This window comes from Paroedura picta, chromosome 11 (assembly GCF_049243985.1).
Source record: "Paroedura picta isolate Pp20150507F chromosome 11, Ppicta_v3.0, whole genome shotgun sequence".
In the NCBI taxonomy this organism is placed as follows: Eukaryota; Metazoa; Chordata; class Lepidosauria; order Squamata; family Gekkonidae; genus Paroedura; species Paroedura picta.
Window position 1 is genome coordinate 8,341,217 of NC_135379.1, and position 12,452 is coordinate 8,353,668.

At 46.1% G+C, this 12,452-nt stretch overlaps 1 protein-coding gene across 4 annotated transcripts in view; it reads right to left on the reverse strand.

The window, feature by feature from the left end:
- The window catches only part of DIP2C (disco interacting protein 2 homolog C), a 287,193-nt gene that overhangs the window by 16,272 nt on the left and 258,469 nt on the right, over positions 1-12,452 (reverse strand). For all 4 annotated transcript variants that reach the window (XM_077304480.1, XM_077304478.1, XM_077304481.1 and 1 more), the window contains 6 exons: positions 11,491-11,612; positions 10,427-10,538; positions 10,213-10,322; positions 8,211-8,341; positions 4,962-5,130; positions 4,303-4,473 (listed from right to left, as the gene is read on the reverse strand). In XM_077304480.1, coding sequence (XP_077160595.1) covers positions 4,303-4,473; positions 4,962-5,130; positions 8,211-8,341; positions 10,213-10,322; positions 10,427-10,538; positions 11,491-11,612 — 815 coding nt within the window. The remainder of the gene's footprint in view (positions 1-4,302; positions 4,474-4,961; positions 5,131-8,210; positions 8,342-10,212; positions 10,323-10,426; positions 10,539-11,490; positions 11,613-12,452) is intronic.

The window sequence follows — 12,452 nt, forward strand, 5'->3', positions numbered from 1 at the left end:
TCCCCTACCTGCTCGGCCCGTTTCCCCAGCCTGTGCGGCTACAGCAGCGGGAACCAAGGGGATGTGGGAGGAGAAGGAAAGACATAAACACATGGGGTTGGAGGGGGGGGGAATAAAAATGGGAATGGAAATTGGGAGGAAAATGAAAGGGATCAATGCAAAAAGCGGGGAGTAAAATAAGAAGGGGAAAAAATCATGTCAAATAACATGAATTGTACAAATCAAACCATTATACCTTTCAAGGTTTAAAAAGAAGAAGAAAAATGTAAGATGTCAACCTTTTGATAGCGCAAACAGAGGAGGCGGTGACTTCCGACAGACAAACAAGAGTTAAGCCATTTAAAAGACTGTGTAGACTAGGGGTAGTCAAACTGCGGCCCTCCAGATGTCCATGGACTACAATTCCCAGGAGCCCCTGCCAGCGGGGCTCCTCGGAATTGTAGTCCATGGACATCTGGAGGGCCGCAGTTTGACTACCCCTGGTCTACACAGTTTGGTTAGTGGACGGCAAATCCAAGTCCCCTTGTGATTTGTTAGACCGAGCCTAAGGGAATTTGACAGAAGCACATTCGTACCCCTCCCCTCAAAAGTTTAGCTTTAGTTCTTGTTTTCAAAGGAGTCTAAGTCTCTGGGTTTTTGCAGACGTTAAGAAAGATATAAGAAGCAGAATCACGCCTCTGTGATTAGAAGGAATGGTCCCGAATGGTAAAGCATGCAGAGATGCAGTGGACAGCCTCCGTTGACGGTTGGTACTTTGGACATAAAAGGCTGTTTATTGCGGGACACTAGCATGGCCCTGCATAAAATCCAGGCATCACCAACTAAGCCACTTTAAGAAACGGGTTAGTTAATAATCAGAGGTTTTCAAGCTATCCGGTGGTTCTTGGAAGGACCGTTTTAGGCAGCCCCTGGTTCTCCCGAAGCGTCAAGGAAAGCTGTATAGTTCTGCAGGATTAAGCTATAACAAAAAGCATACTTATACTACTCTTCTCCCCAAAACCTGTACATAGGATTGGATAGAAATTAAGGTTTCCTTGTGCAGTCCTAGGAGCCAGAAGACCAAATATAAGGCACAGAATTGGACTGTTCTACATTTCGACTGCTAGAGCTGGCAAAGAATGTTTTCAACAGTTCCAGCAGTTGAAATACTATGTGTGTGTGTGTGTGTGTGTGTGTGTGTGTGTGTGAGGAGATTCTAGCAGCACATTATTGTTGTTAGGTGCGAAGTCGTGTCCGACCCATCACAACCCCATGGACAATGATCCCCCAGGCCTCCCTGTCCTCTACCATTCCCCGGAGTCCATTGAAGTTTGCACCGACTGCTTCAGTGACTCCATCCAGCCACCTCATTCTCTGTCATCCCCTTCTTCTTTTGCCCTCGATCGCTCCCAGCATTAGGCTCTTCTCCAGGGAGTCCTTCCTTCTCATGAGATTCAGTAACTCACAAGCAATATTCAGTACTCAAGGGATAGTATCTTAGTCCTAACTGAATTAATGGGAATTAAACTGAAGCTTTAGAGCAGTGGTTCTCAACCTGGGGGTTGGGACCCTTTTGGGAGTCGAACGACCCTTTCAGAGGGGTCATGGCAGGGCAAGCAGCTTGGCCAGGGGGGCGCCAGCCACACAACAGCCTTGCGGGGTAGATCGAGATGAGCGGAAAAGAGCAAGATCGGCATGGTGGGACAAGAGGCAGAACTGAACTGAGAAATCCCAGGAAAAAAAACAATGTATATACAATCATGAACAATGGATCTTCACGCCATTGGTCAGTTTCGGCTTAATTGCTGTGAAAGAACCCTTGCATAATTGCATGGTTGGGGGTCACTGCAACATGAGGAACTGTATTAAAGGGTCACGGCATTAGGAAGGTTGAGAACCAGTGGTTTAGAGCAGGGGTACTCAACCTGTGTTCCTCCAGATGTTCATGGACTACAATTCCCATGAGCCCCAGCAAACACTGGCAGCGGCTCATGGGAATTGTAGTCCATGAACATCTGGATGACCACAGATTGACTACCCCTGCTTTAGAGGATAGTTCACTGTGCTATTTTAGAGTGTATCCTAGAACATATACTGTGCTCCTTGTTGTGTTGAAAGGGAAGAACCATTTTTCATAAAACCTTCTATACCAGGGGTAGTCAACCTGTGGTCCTCCAGAAGTTCATGGACTACAATTCCTATGTGCCCCTGCCAGTGTATGCTGGCAGGGGCTCATGGGAATTATAGTCCATGAACATCTGGAGGACCACAAGTTGACTACCCCTGTTCTATACTATACCTCAGTTTATCTCAACTTCCTCCTTTCTCCAAAATGTATGGTTGGTGCTAACAGAGCCTCAACAGCTTACAACATTAGGAATTCAACATTCTTGTACTTGTACCCCCTTCCATCACTACTGATAGCAAAGATGAACAAAATGTCCGAAATCTGGAGATACCCCTCCTGAAAGACATCAACCGAGCCTTCCTGGTCAATCTTCCTCCAGGGAAGTGAAACTTCAGCCTACAGACTCAATAACTTAATCTCCCAAAGCAGTCATTTGATATGCAGATGGTGACACAGAAAACAATGAGTGGGAAGAAATGATTGGCAGGAGAACACACATTTTGCATGCAGAAGGTCCCTGGCTCCATTGCTAGCATCTCCAGTTCAAGGATTTCAGGATAGGAATTGTAGGGAAGGACCTCTCTGCTTGAATCCCTGGACAGCTGCTTTCCATCAGAGGCAGATATTATGGGCCAGTCCAAACTGTGGCTCTCCAGATGTCCATGGACAACAATTCCCATGAGCCTCTGCCATCGCTGGGAGAGCCACAGTTTGGCCACCCCTGAGCTGGACAGATCATGATCTGACTTGGTAGGAGACAAGTTCACGCATTCAAAGCATGGCACAGAAAGCAAAAACAGGCTCAACGAGACATTGAGCAATCACCATTATCCCAAGGGCAGTCATTCTGTCTTCTATGTTAGCCGTCTAACTCACCACCTTTCCTTCCCCCGTGTCCCCTTCTTCACCACGGCCTCTGGCCAAAATCATCAAACAACTAAGATACAGAGCTAAGCATATGCAAATGCAATCCTATTTGTGCAAACATGCCCTGAATTTACAAGGGGGCGTTTTTGAACGACAGAAACCAGAAGGGACGTGAAATCTGTTATTAGAGATGATAACTCTGGTACGCGAAGATGCCTTGCAGAGAGTCAGAATCACGGGTGCATCAATCTCAGCACTGCCTCCTCTGGCTCCACAGACAAAATCTTTGCCAGTGTTATTACCGGAGACACTTTATGAAAATGGTTTGCACTTGCCTGGAAGACGATGCCTGAGATTTACATACCCGAGGCACAATAGTTAGCATTGCAGCCTACAGCTTTGTGACCCGTCTGCTACAGCTGCTGTGGTTGAATCATGCTTCGCTACTTCCCCTGCCAACCCATGATTTCCACAGAGGGTTGTGATCCTCAGTGCGGTTTGCCCAGATAAAGCTGCTCCAGGAAACGCTGGCAATGTTTTATTTCCACAGAGAGAAGGTCTTCGGCTTCAAGAGAAGTACAAATATCTCACTTCCAAACAACAGAATGCAATCGGACCCCCTTGGCGTTGCTCGGATGAGTATTTACTCCTGTCTCACAGAAAGCAATTGTTCCAGCGGCCAGCGTATCTAGAAACACCCAGATAGCGCTCCTTCTGTTGGTGCCTGTCGGATTAGAATGTTTGCTTTCTCTTGGACAAATAAAATCACGGGGAAATACTTCCAAAAAGCAGGAGCTGAAGTTCCTTGTTCGGGCTTCCAGCACAAGGTCCTTGTCACATTTTTTTTGATTGGTCAAGTTTGGCTCCAAAATGGCAGTGAGGTCCATGGGTCAGACCAGGAAACGCCGTTTGTCCCTTGTAGCTCAGGCACAAGAAGATGAGCTAAAGCCGTATTAATAAGGTTGACTTTATACAAGCAACTAAACTTCGAACACCACGTTGCTTTTAAGACTGGGGCAAGATAAGTGCCAAGGAAGCAGAGTGGAGGCTTAATGAAAGATGCTTGTTAGCCGAAATGTGGCAGGATGATTCAGGTGTGTGTGTGTGTGTGTGTGTACTACTAGCATGATGAAAGAGGAAACAAAGTACCCCATGCGTGGCCTGGTTAGAAGCACCTGTCATAGCAGGGAGTGCTCTTATTAGGACTTCCTGTCAAAGCAGGAAGTGCTTTTATTAAGACTTCCTGTCATAGTAGAAAGTGCTCCTCTTAAGACTTCCTGTCATACCAGGAAGTGCTCACTTTAAGACATTGTTGAGAAGAGGCTTACCTGCAAACATATGGCTAGGTTAACTCTGCAGCCAAACGATGTGCTGACAGCCCGGGGATGCAGGCCCAGATCTTTGAAAAGCTTTGAAAAAGATTGTGTCAGGGCAATTCGGGGCCGTTCTTCTGCCACCACCACGCATGTCCGTACCCTTGAGAGGTCCAGTCCTCTTTGCTAGAAACGACATTAAAAAGTTATTTCCTCAAATAAGGCATTACTGGTTTATTTATTTATCACTTGGGGGAGCTTAATGTAGCCAGGAGATCTAGTAACAACTGTGGGAGGATCTCAGGCCTGCTCAGAAGCCTCACAACTTTATATTGTACAGGAAGTCAGCAGAAGCGCAAACTGCTGAAAAGTACACAGCAGGAGGGTGAAGCTGCCTGTGGCGGAGAAGAGGGCACTGGCAATTTTCCAGCAAATGACAACAGCTAAATTAGGATTTTGTGTGTCCCAAATGGATATATTATGGGAAGAACCAAGGAATGGCAGGTGACAGACTTAGCAGGAGGCAAATGCTACTGCCCTTATGGAAGATCTTTTCTCTTACTCCTTGATCAGCATCTTTTTGCTGGTTGCATTCTGACCACACTGATTACACATCAACACACAAAAAAAGGGAATACGGTATAGAGAACAGAGAGGAAACCAGCCCGACTCACCTTCAGAGATTCTGTCTGCGAACCAAGCCCCTTGGTACAAAGCTCCATGACCGAGTAAGAGCAAAAAGTGTCTCTCACTTTGTACTGGCTCACAGCCAAGAGCCACAGAGCAGGTGTGGTCTCCAGTTCTGAGGGAGGAATCAAAATAGACTGGTGCCCTGAATAAACGCTGCAAAGATACAAGATTCATTAACACACAACTGGAAACCTGCTTTGAGAAGACTGCAAATGGAAAGCGACCGGTTTGGGGCAACCAAATCCTGCATGTTGCACAGGGCAGAATGAAATGACTCAGCAAGACCGCCCACATGGAGACCACCCTACCAGGGCAGTGACTCCTCTGTAGCAAGGAGAGCAGTTTCCAGGGTGAGTTGAGGACAAAAGGTCCCACGTGATGAGCTGCTCTCCTTGCTGGGAGTCGGGACGGCAGGGCAGCTGAAATGTGTATGACAAACCGTGGTTTGCTGTGACCCGAATTACTCTTGGTGGGGGATCCTCAGACATAAGTTCCCTCATCTTTCCGCTCAAAACGCAAGCATGAAACCCACTCCTTGAGAAAGAGCTGGAGCAGAGGAACTGGCCTGAGGAATCTCACATCTATTTACATCTATTTACCTCACAACTTTATATTGTACATCTATTTACACACCAACCAACCACGGTTTGTTGCCGCATCTCAGTCCTCCTCGGTGTCTTGGGCAACCCTCAAAATATATCGTAGGGCGAAGTTCTTCCCTTTGCTATGTCCAGATAACTCATGAGATGCCATGGAAAACTGGGCAAAACATCGGTGAAGCCACACTGCCGTTTTTGTCACAGCTGAATTGTATCTATCAACAGAGAGCTTGCAATCTCACAGGATCAGCTAGTCTTACGAATTATCCTCACTGCATGAATTCTTAAGACTAGTTCACGGATGCATGCTCATTATTTGATGAGTGCAGCATCCAGGGATGACTTGCATGGCTGAAGGGGACATGGCTGTTCAATCCCGGCAAACACATTAAATTGGGAAGGACTCTGGAAAGGCGGCATATTCATGATATCTCACGAACGCAACAGTTTTCAATGGAGTCTATGACTTGTGTGCGTATGAATCAACAAGGTGTTAACTACTGATTTCTAGTATGTTCAGGCATTGACTGAGACCGTACCATCATACCATTAGCTTTTCAGTAGTTTTTAACTGTGTTGATGTATTTTACGGTTTTATGGTTTATAAATATTTGACACCCTGAGATGACTGGCTTAAGAGGGGCGCCCTGCAACTGTAAATATGAATAAATAAGAAATAAATTAAAATGGCCCAGGAAGAAGGCACCACTTAACTTGGACCAGGTCAGCAGCGTTTTGCTGATGGAGCTTAGTAAGAAAAAAATTAATCACACTGGTTACTTCCCCTGTAAGTTAAATTCCCTGCCCTGCGTAAGTCCATGTGTGAACGAGCCCTTATTTGGACAACAGAAAGAAAGCTGATAACTACTTCAACAACCTGTCAAATGAATTTTCCTCAAGTTACTAAAAATAAAGTTTTGGAAGGGATAAATGATAGCACATCAGGATCCTAGCCTGTAGTCTTGAGGGGGCGGGAGGGGGTAGAAACAAGCCATGAACAGAACGGCTAGATATGATTCAACAGACGGTCATTTTTAAATCTTGTCCCTCCAGTTCATGTGAGCGTTATCACAGGGAAGGGGTGCTGCCTAGTTAATTAGCTGTGATTTGAGGTCCAAAGTGAAAAAGAATTAGCTACTGTAAAGCAATCGCTAAAAGTCGAGGAGCAACAAAAGCACCCCAGAAGCCAGTTAATAAACTTCAGCACAGACGATGGAAAAGAAAAAAAAAACATGGATGTGTCCGTGAACTCACGCTGGCCTGATGATTTTTGCCATGTCCAGAATGCATCAGTCTTTGACAAAGGTCCCCAGGAAATCCTGCTGGAGCGTGTGGCCGATTGATAGGAATCTGGTTTTCAATGGAGGCCTATTGCTCTGCTTTGCAAGGTTTCTTTTCATTATTATTTTATACCCTTCGGGACATAAAATAAAAAGAAAACAAAAAAACTTTGCAAAACCACGCAATATACTCAAGACTCACCAATAGGCCGGCGCCATGCTCCAAGCAGGCTTTCCTTAGCGGTTTGGAAGTCTCAGAATGGTGCATTCTGGGACATCGCAGGGGAGGAGATGGCCACAACTTCACAGAATCTACAACACAGACAAGGCTATTCAGGCTGGGATTGTGACTCCTCATGATTAACCCTGGCACTGCTGTGACGGCGACCGGCAACAATGGCAACAATATTGACCCTGTGTCAAAGGGATCAACACTTTTCCTGGATTGAGATTTCCTTCCATGATCAAGAGGCTAATCAGAAATCTTGGGACAGTTGACAAAAGAAATGGGGAAGTCCCAGTAATAGGATCAAGGATGTTCATATGTAGGTCATGGTTAAGAGTGGCAGCTTCCAATCTGGCGAGCTGAATTTGATTCCCTGCTCCTCCACAGGCAGCCCGCTGGGTGACCTTGGGCTCGTCACAGTCCTGATAGAGCTGTTCTCACAGAGCAGTCCTGTCAGAGCTCTCTCAGCCTCACCTCCCTCACAGGGTGTCTGTGGTGGGGAGAGGAAGGGAAGGCTATTAAAAGGGGCTCTGAGACGCCTTCGAGCAGTAAAAAGCGGGGCATAAAAATCAATTCTCCTTGCTCTAAGGGTTGCCCCTTTCTCTAAGAACTTGAGAAGGTTGCATGAAGAAGAAGAAGAAGAAGAAGAAGAAGAAGAAGAAGAAGAAGAAGAAGAAGAAGAAGAAGAAGAAGAAGAAGAAGAAGAAGAAGAAGAAGAAGAAGAAGAAGAAGAAGAAGAGAGCTGGTTTTTATACCCCACTTTTCACTACTTAAAGGAGTCCCCAAGTCGCTTACGAACACCTTCTTCTACCCTATAAGAGCCTTGGAGAACGGATGGATTAAAAACTAGTTGCATCATTTTTAACTACTTGTATTCATTGATATATTTTTTCCCCTTGAAAGTCACTTCGAGCACATTTTATGGAATGGCATCACAGAGACTAAGCCAACAAAAGCTTGTTAACATAACGTGACTGTTCTCCGATGACCACTTTATAGATTGCTCTCTCTTCTCTGATAAGCTTGTTGATCATGCAATCTCGGGGAATGTTCAGTTTGCTCGTTCAACGTGGGATACTCTAGCTGGCCGCAACACCAGAGAGGGGAGAGAGATGGAGAGGGACTTACCTGCAGAGGCACCAAAGGACAAACCCGAGTCCACAGTAAGGGTCCAAACAGATAGCGACTTCTCTAGAAGGATAAAGCTCACACTGCAGCTTAATAGAACGACAAAAGGCACTAGTGGCAGCATGAGACATCTGGAAGGAGATAACAGGGCAGTCATTACGATGATTAAGTGCAGCGCCTTATGGGCTCCGTCTTGAAACGCTGCCAGCCCTCAAGCCAGCCGCGGGATAGAGAGCAAGAAGAGTCAGCTCCCCTTCTCTGCCCCCATCCTGCCTTCAAAACACACACAATTATTTATAAATGACGAAAATGAATACGCTTCCCAAGGAGGCTGTGCAAACAACCGTGAGGGGCAGGCAGGAAGAGGGCGACTCTTCGGGAACTGCGATTTCTACTTTGTCATCAGGAACAGCTAGGGATTTAGGTGCAGCTCCAACGAGAGCAGGCTATTGCTTATTTTTAGTTTAAGCTAGAAGAATATTGGGTGGGGGGGCACACCCAGCCGTAGCTTTGTGGCAGAGCCACACGGAAGGGTCCCCATTGCTTCCTTTCAAATTCACCACCACTTTGGCCAAGAAATGGAAAACGCAAGAACTACCTTCGATAGAAGACTGGCTGAACAAACTAGCGGACTTTGCAAAGATGGTCAAATTGACAGTTAATGGAAAAACAGAAGAGGTGTTCCAAGAACAATGGGGCCCTTATCTGAATTATTTAAGAAAATAAACTAAAAGGGGGCACGAAATGGGGAATTAAGTGTAACAAATGAAGAGCATAATCTATCTTTCTTTGTATTAACAATTTATACTATTTGTTCCGTTCTATTTTTATCTTTATGAAAATGAAAATATATATCATAAAATTCACCGACACTTATTTATTTATTTCTTTACAGCTCTGGGCCTTTTAGGTGAGGAAACTCTGCGTCTAACCCTGGAGTTTCTTGATGTCTTTGGAAAGGTTTCCTGAATGGGTGGAAGTTAGTTAATTAATTGCTTGATTAAATTTATTTCCTGCCACTCCCAAGAATGGCTCGTGGCGGGTTACAAATTGTCCCCACTAAAACCCCAATAAAACCTTATTAAAACAATACGGGACATAATAAGTACAATAAAACCAAGCAGGCAAAAACAGGGCGGAATTATTCAATTCTCCGATCCCCCCCCCCCCCCAGACACATATCTAAATAAGGGAATAGGGAGAGGTGGTCATCAATGACACATGGCCCAACATTTATTGGGTGATATGATTGTATATGGTCATGTTGACCCACCCACCCTCAGTGGCCAGTGATGGGCCTGGAGGGGGTGAGAAGGGGTGGGGTCCCGAGCGGGCATGTGCACAGCTCTGCTTCCCAATCATCTTCTGCAAAATTGCACCACTTCTGGGGTTTCTTGAAGCCTGAAGAATGTTTCTCAATGGTAAAAAAAGTGAGGAAAGGCTGACCTCAGAAAGCCCCCTCCAGCCCGGACTGGTAATGCTGAAATTAGAGGGGCCACAAAACTTACACCGAGCACAAGGGCTAGAATTGTATAAAATTCACATTTCTAATGAAAATCATGAACATTAGGACCTCATGCGATGTCCTTTTTACACTAAGGCAGGGGTAGTCAAACTACGGCCCCCCAGATGTCCATGGACTACAATTCCCAGAAGCCCCTGCCAGCATTTGCTGGCAGGGGCTCTTGAGAATTGTAGTCCATGGACATCTGGAGGGCCGCAGTTTGACTACCCCTGCCCTAAGGCATGAAAAACAAATAGACACATAGGAGGTAAGGAATCATTTTGAATATTCGCTTGGTTTTGTCTGGGTGCACAGCCGTGTAGGTGAAATGCATGAGAGTGTTCGGGTTTCCCCGGTACTGACGCTTTGGATTTCTGCCTGTGCAAACAGAGTTTCAAGTCCCTATCCCTGTCCTCACCTGGTCACTTTCTCTAGTCTACCCATGACCTACATCCCCAGCCTTGGTTCTCACATGGCAACATCTAGGTCTGTACCTACCTTCACCCCGGCTAGCATTCCGGTTGTAGATACGCTGAAATCTAGGTAGGCCAGCATGTCCGGGTTCGAAGGTTTGTAGATTTGAGGAGGCCGTTTCTTTGGCAAATCGTCTGGGGTGGGGAAAAGGATGAAAATGCGGTTCAGTGGCCGTTGCTAGGATGGAGTGATATTTCAAAGCAAGCTGCAGACATCGACCGAGGGAAACAGCCCCTACCTGTGTCTAATATGGGCGGCCATGTCCTTACGTCCACCGCGGCGGCTGCCTCTCGCGACCGCAACAATTTACATATCAATTGCGTCGTCATTAGACAGGCAGAGCGGCTCACCTGAGGGGTTTGGAAGAGAAAATATGACAGAAGATCCAAGCCGCCTGACACAAAAGTGGTTCGGCCGCCATCTTTTTACCGCCAACCAGTTAGCAAGGCCGAACATGCACGTTTGAAAATACAATACAATTTGTGGATGTATTCCTGCTTGGGGGAGGAGGGCATCTCCAGATTATATTATATTGACCCACGTTATTCATTCACTTCATGGATACCCTGACTTTCTCCCCAACAGGGACCCAAAGGGGTTGACATCATTTCCTGCTCCTCCAATGTATCCTCACGTTCACGTTATGAAGCAGGTGAGGCTGAGAATGTGTGTCTGGCCCAAGGTCACCCAACAAGATTCCGTGGCAGAGCGGGAATTCCAGCTTAGTCTTTCAGAGCCTAGTCTGGCGCTCTGTCAATGGGAACCCTGGGATTCTGCGAGAGCTCCCCAGGGGTTACGTGGCCTTTCCCAGAAGTCCAGATGGCTGCTGACATCACTAGACATCCCTGGAGCCCACTTCCTCTGTTGCTCTACAGGCCTAGCCTCTTTCTCCACCATGGAAATGGTAAATTATCGATCGTTCAGTTGACTGGTTCTTCTCTGAAGGGGCATGGCACTACCTTCTGGGTCAAAGGCCAGACATTTTTTCAGGGGTTCCTCCATGGTCAAAAGGTTGAAAAAGGATGCTCTAATGACTAGGCCATGCTGGCTCTCGATGGCCGGTTCTAAACCAGTTCAGCACTTTGCCAGGCAGCTGTCTTCCTGCAGTAGTCTTAGACTAGCCCATGCCTCCATCCCCCACTGCATACTGCTTTGGACTGAAAGAAATGTCAAAAGCTATTTACAATTGGCACAAATAGCCCTAGAAGGGAGGGGGGAGGGCTAGCCCCAAATCCCGCTGGGGTCTCTGGATCCCTGACCCTTAAAAAAACCAGAAAAAGCGTTTTTGCATGAATGGCTGACCTCCACAATCATCTTTACTGTAGGCAACGTCGTTGCAATGTTTTGTGGATGCGGAGGTCGAACTGTGATTGGCACACAGCCTGCATACAAACACCCGTAAAATGCAGCAATCAGATCTATCCCTGCATGGTGAATAATAAAAAGAGAGAGAAAGTAGATTTTCTAGCTTGAAGGGGGGAGGGGGGGAAGGTTAAAAGTTTTAATTCATTCACAGATAGCGGGAGGCTGGAATAAACGCTTCTTTTCGAATTAGTAAAATGAAATTAGCAGTGAAAGTCTTGAGCAAACTCCTCTTCCAATTGGGGATGGTTAAGCTTCGCTGATCGTTTTCATTTCAGATGTTCTTTTAGGCATGAAAGTATCAAGAAAAGCCGTCAGGTCTAAACCTGATGCTGTTATTCTCAAGAGTTGCTTTCATTTCGGGACAGCAAATATGCACGAGCTACGCGTCAAAAGAGATCACTGCAATGCGTGATTCTTTACTTTAAGATTATTTTGCATTTTTAGTTATCCTGAATTTTAAAAACGACCTCAAAGAGTATCCAACAGTCAACCTTTGAGATTTTTTAAAAAAGTAATGAAGTTTTACTTGGGGAAAATATGTCCTTGTTGCTTATCAACTGGTACCAGGGTAAGGTAAGTTATACTTCAATTGATCTTAGCCAAAAGGCCAAGAAACGATTGTAAGGTAGTTATAGAGCAGGGGTAGTCAAACTGCGGCCCTCCAGATGTCCATGGACTACAATTCCCAGGAGCCCCCTGCCAGCGAACGCTGGCAGGGGGCTCCTGGGAATTGTAGTCCATGGACATCTGGAGGGCCGCAGTTTGACTACCCCTGTTATAGAGACTCGTTACAAGGATCAGAAGTAGGGTTAATTTATACCCCACTTTTCTCTACCTTAAGGAGTCTCAGCTTACAACGGCCTTTTCTCTTCCTCTAGACCAAAAAGGCACCTTGTGAA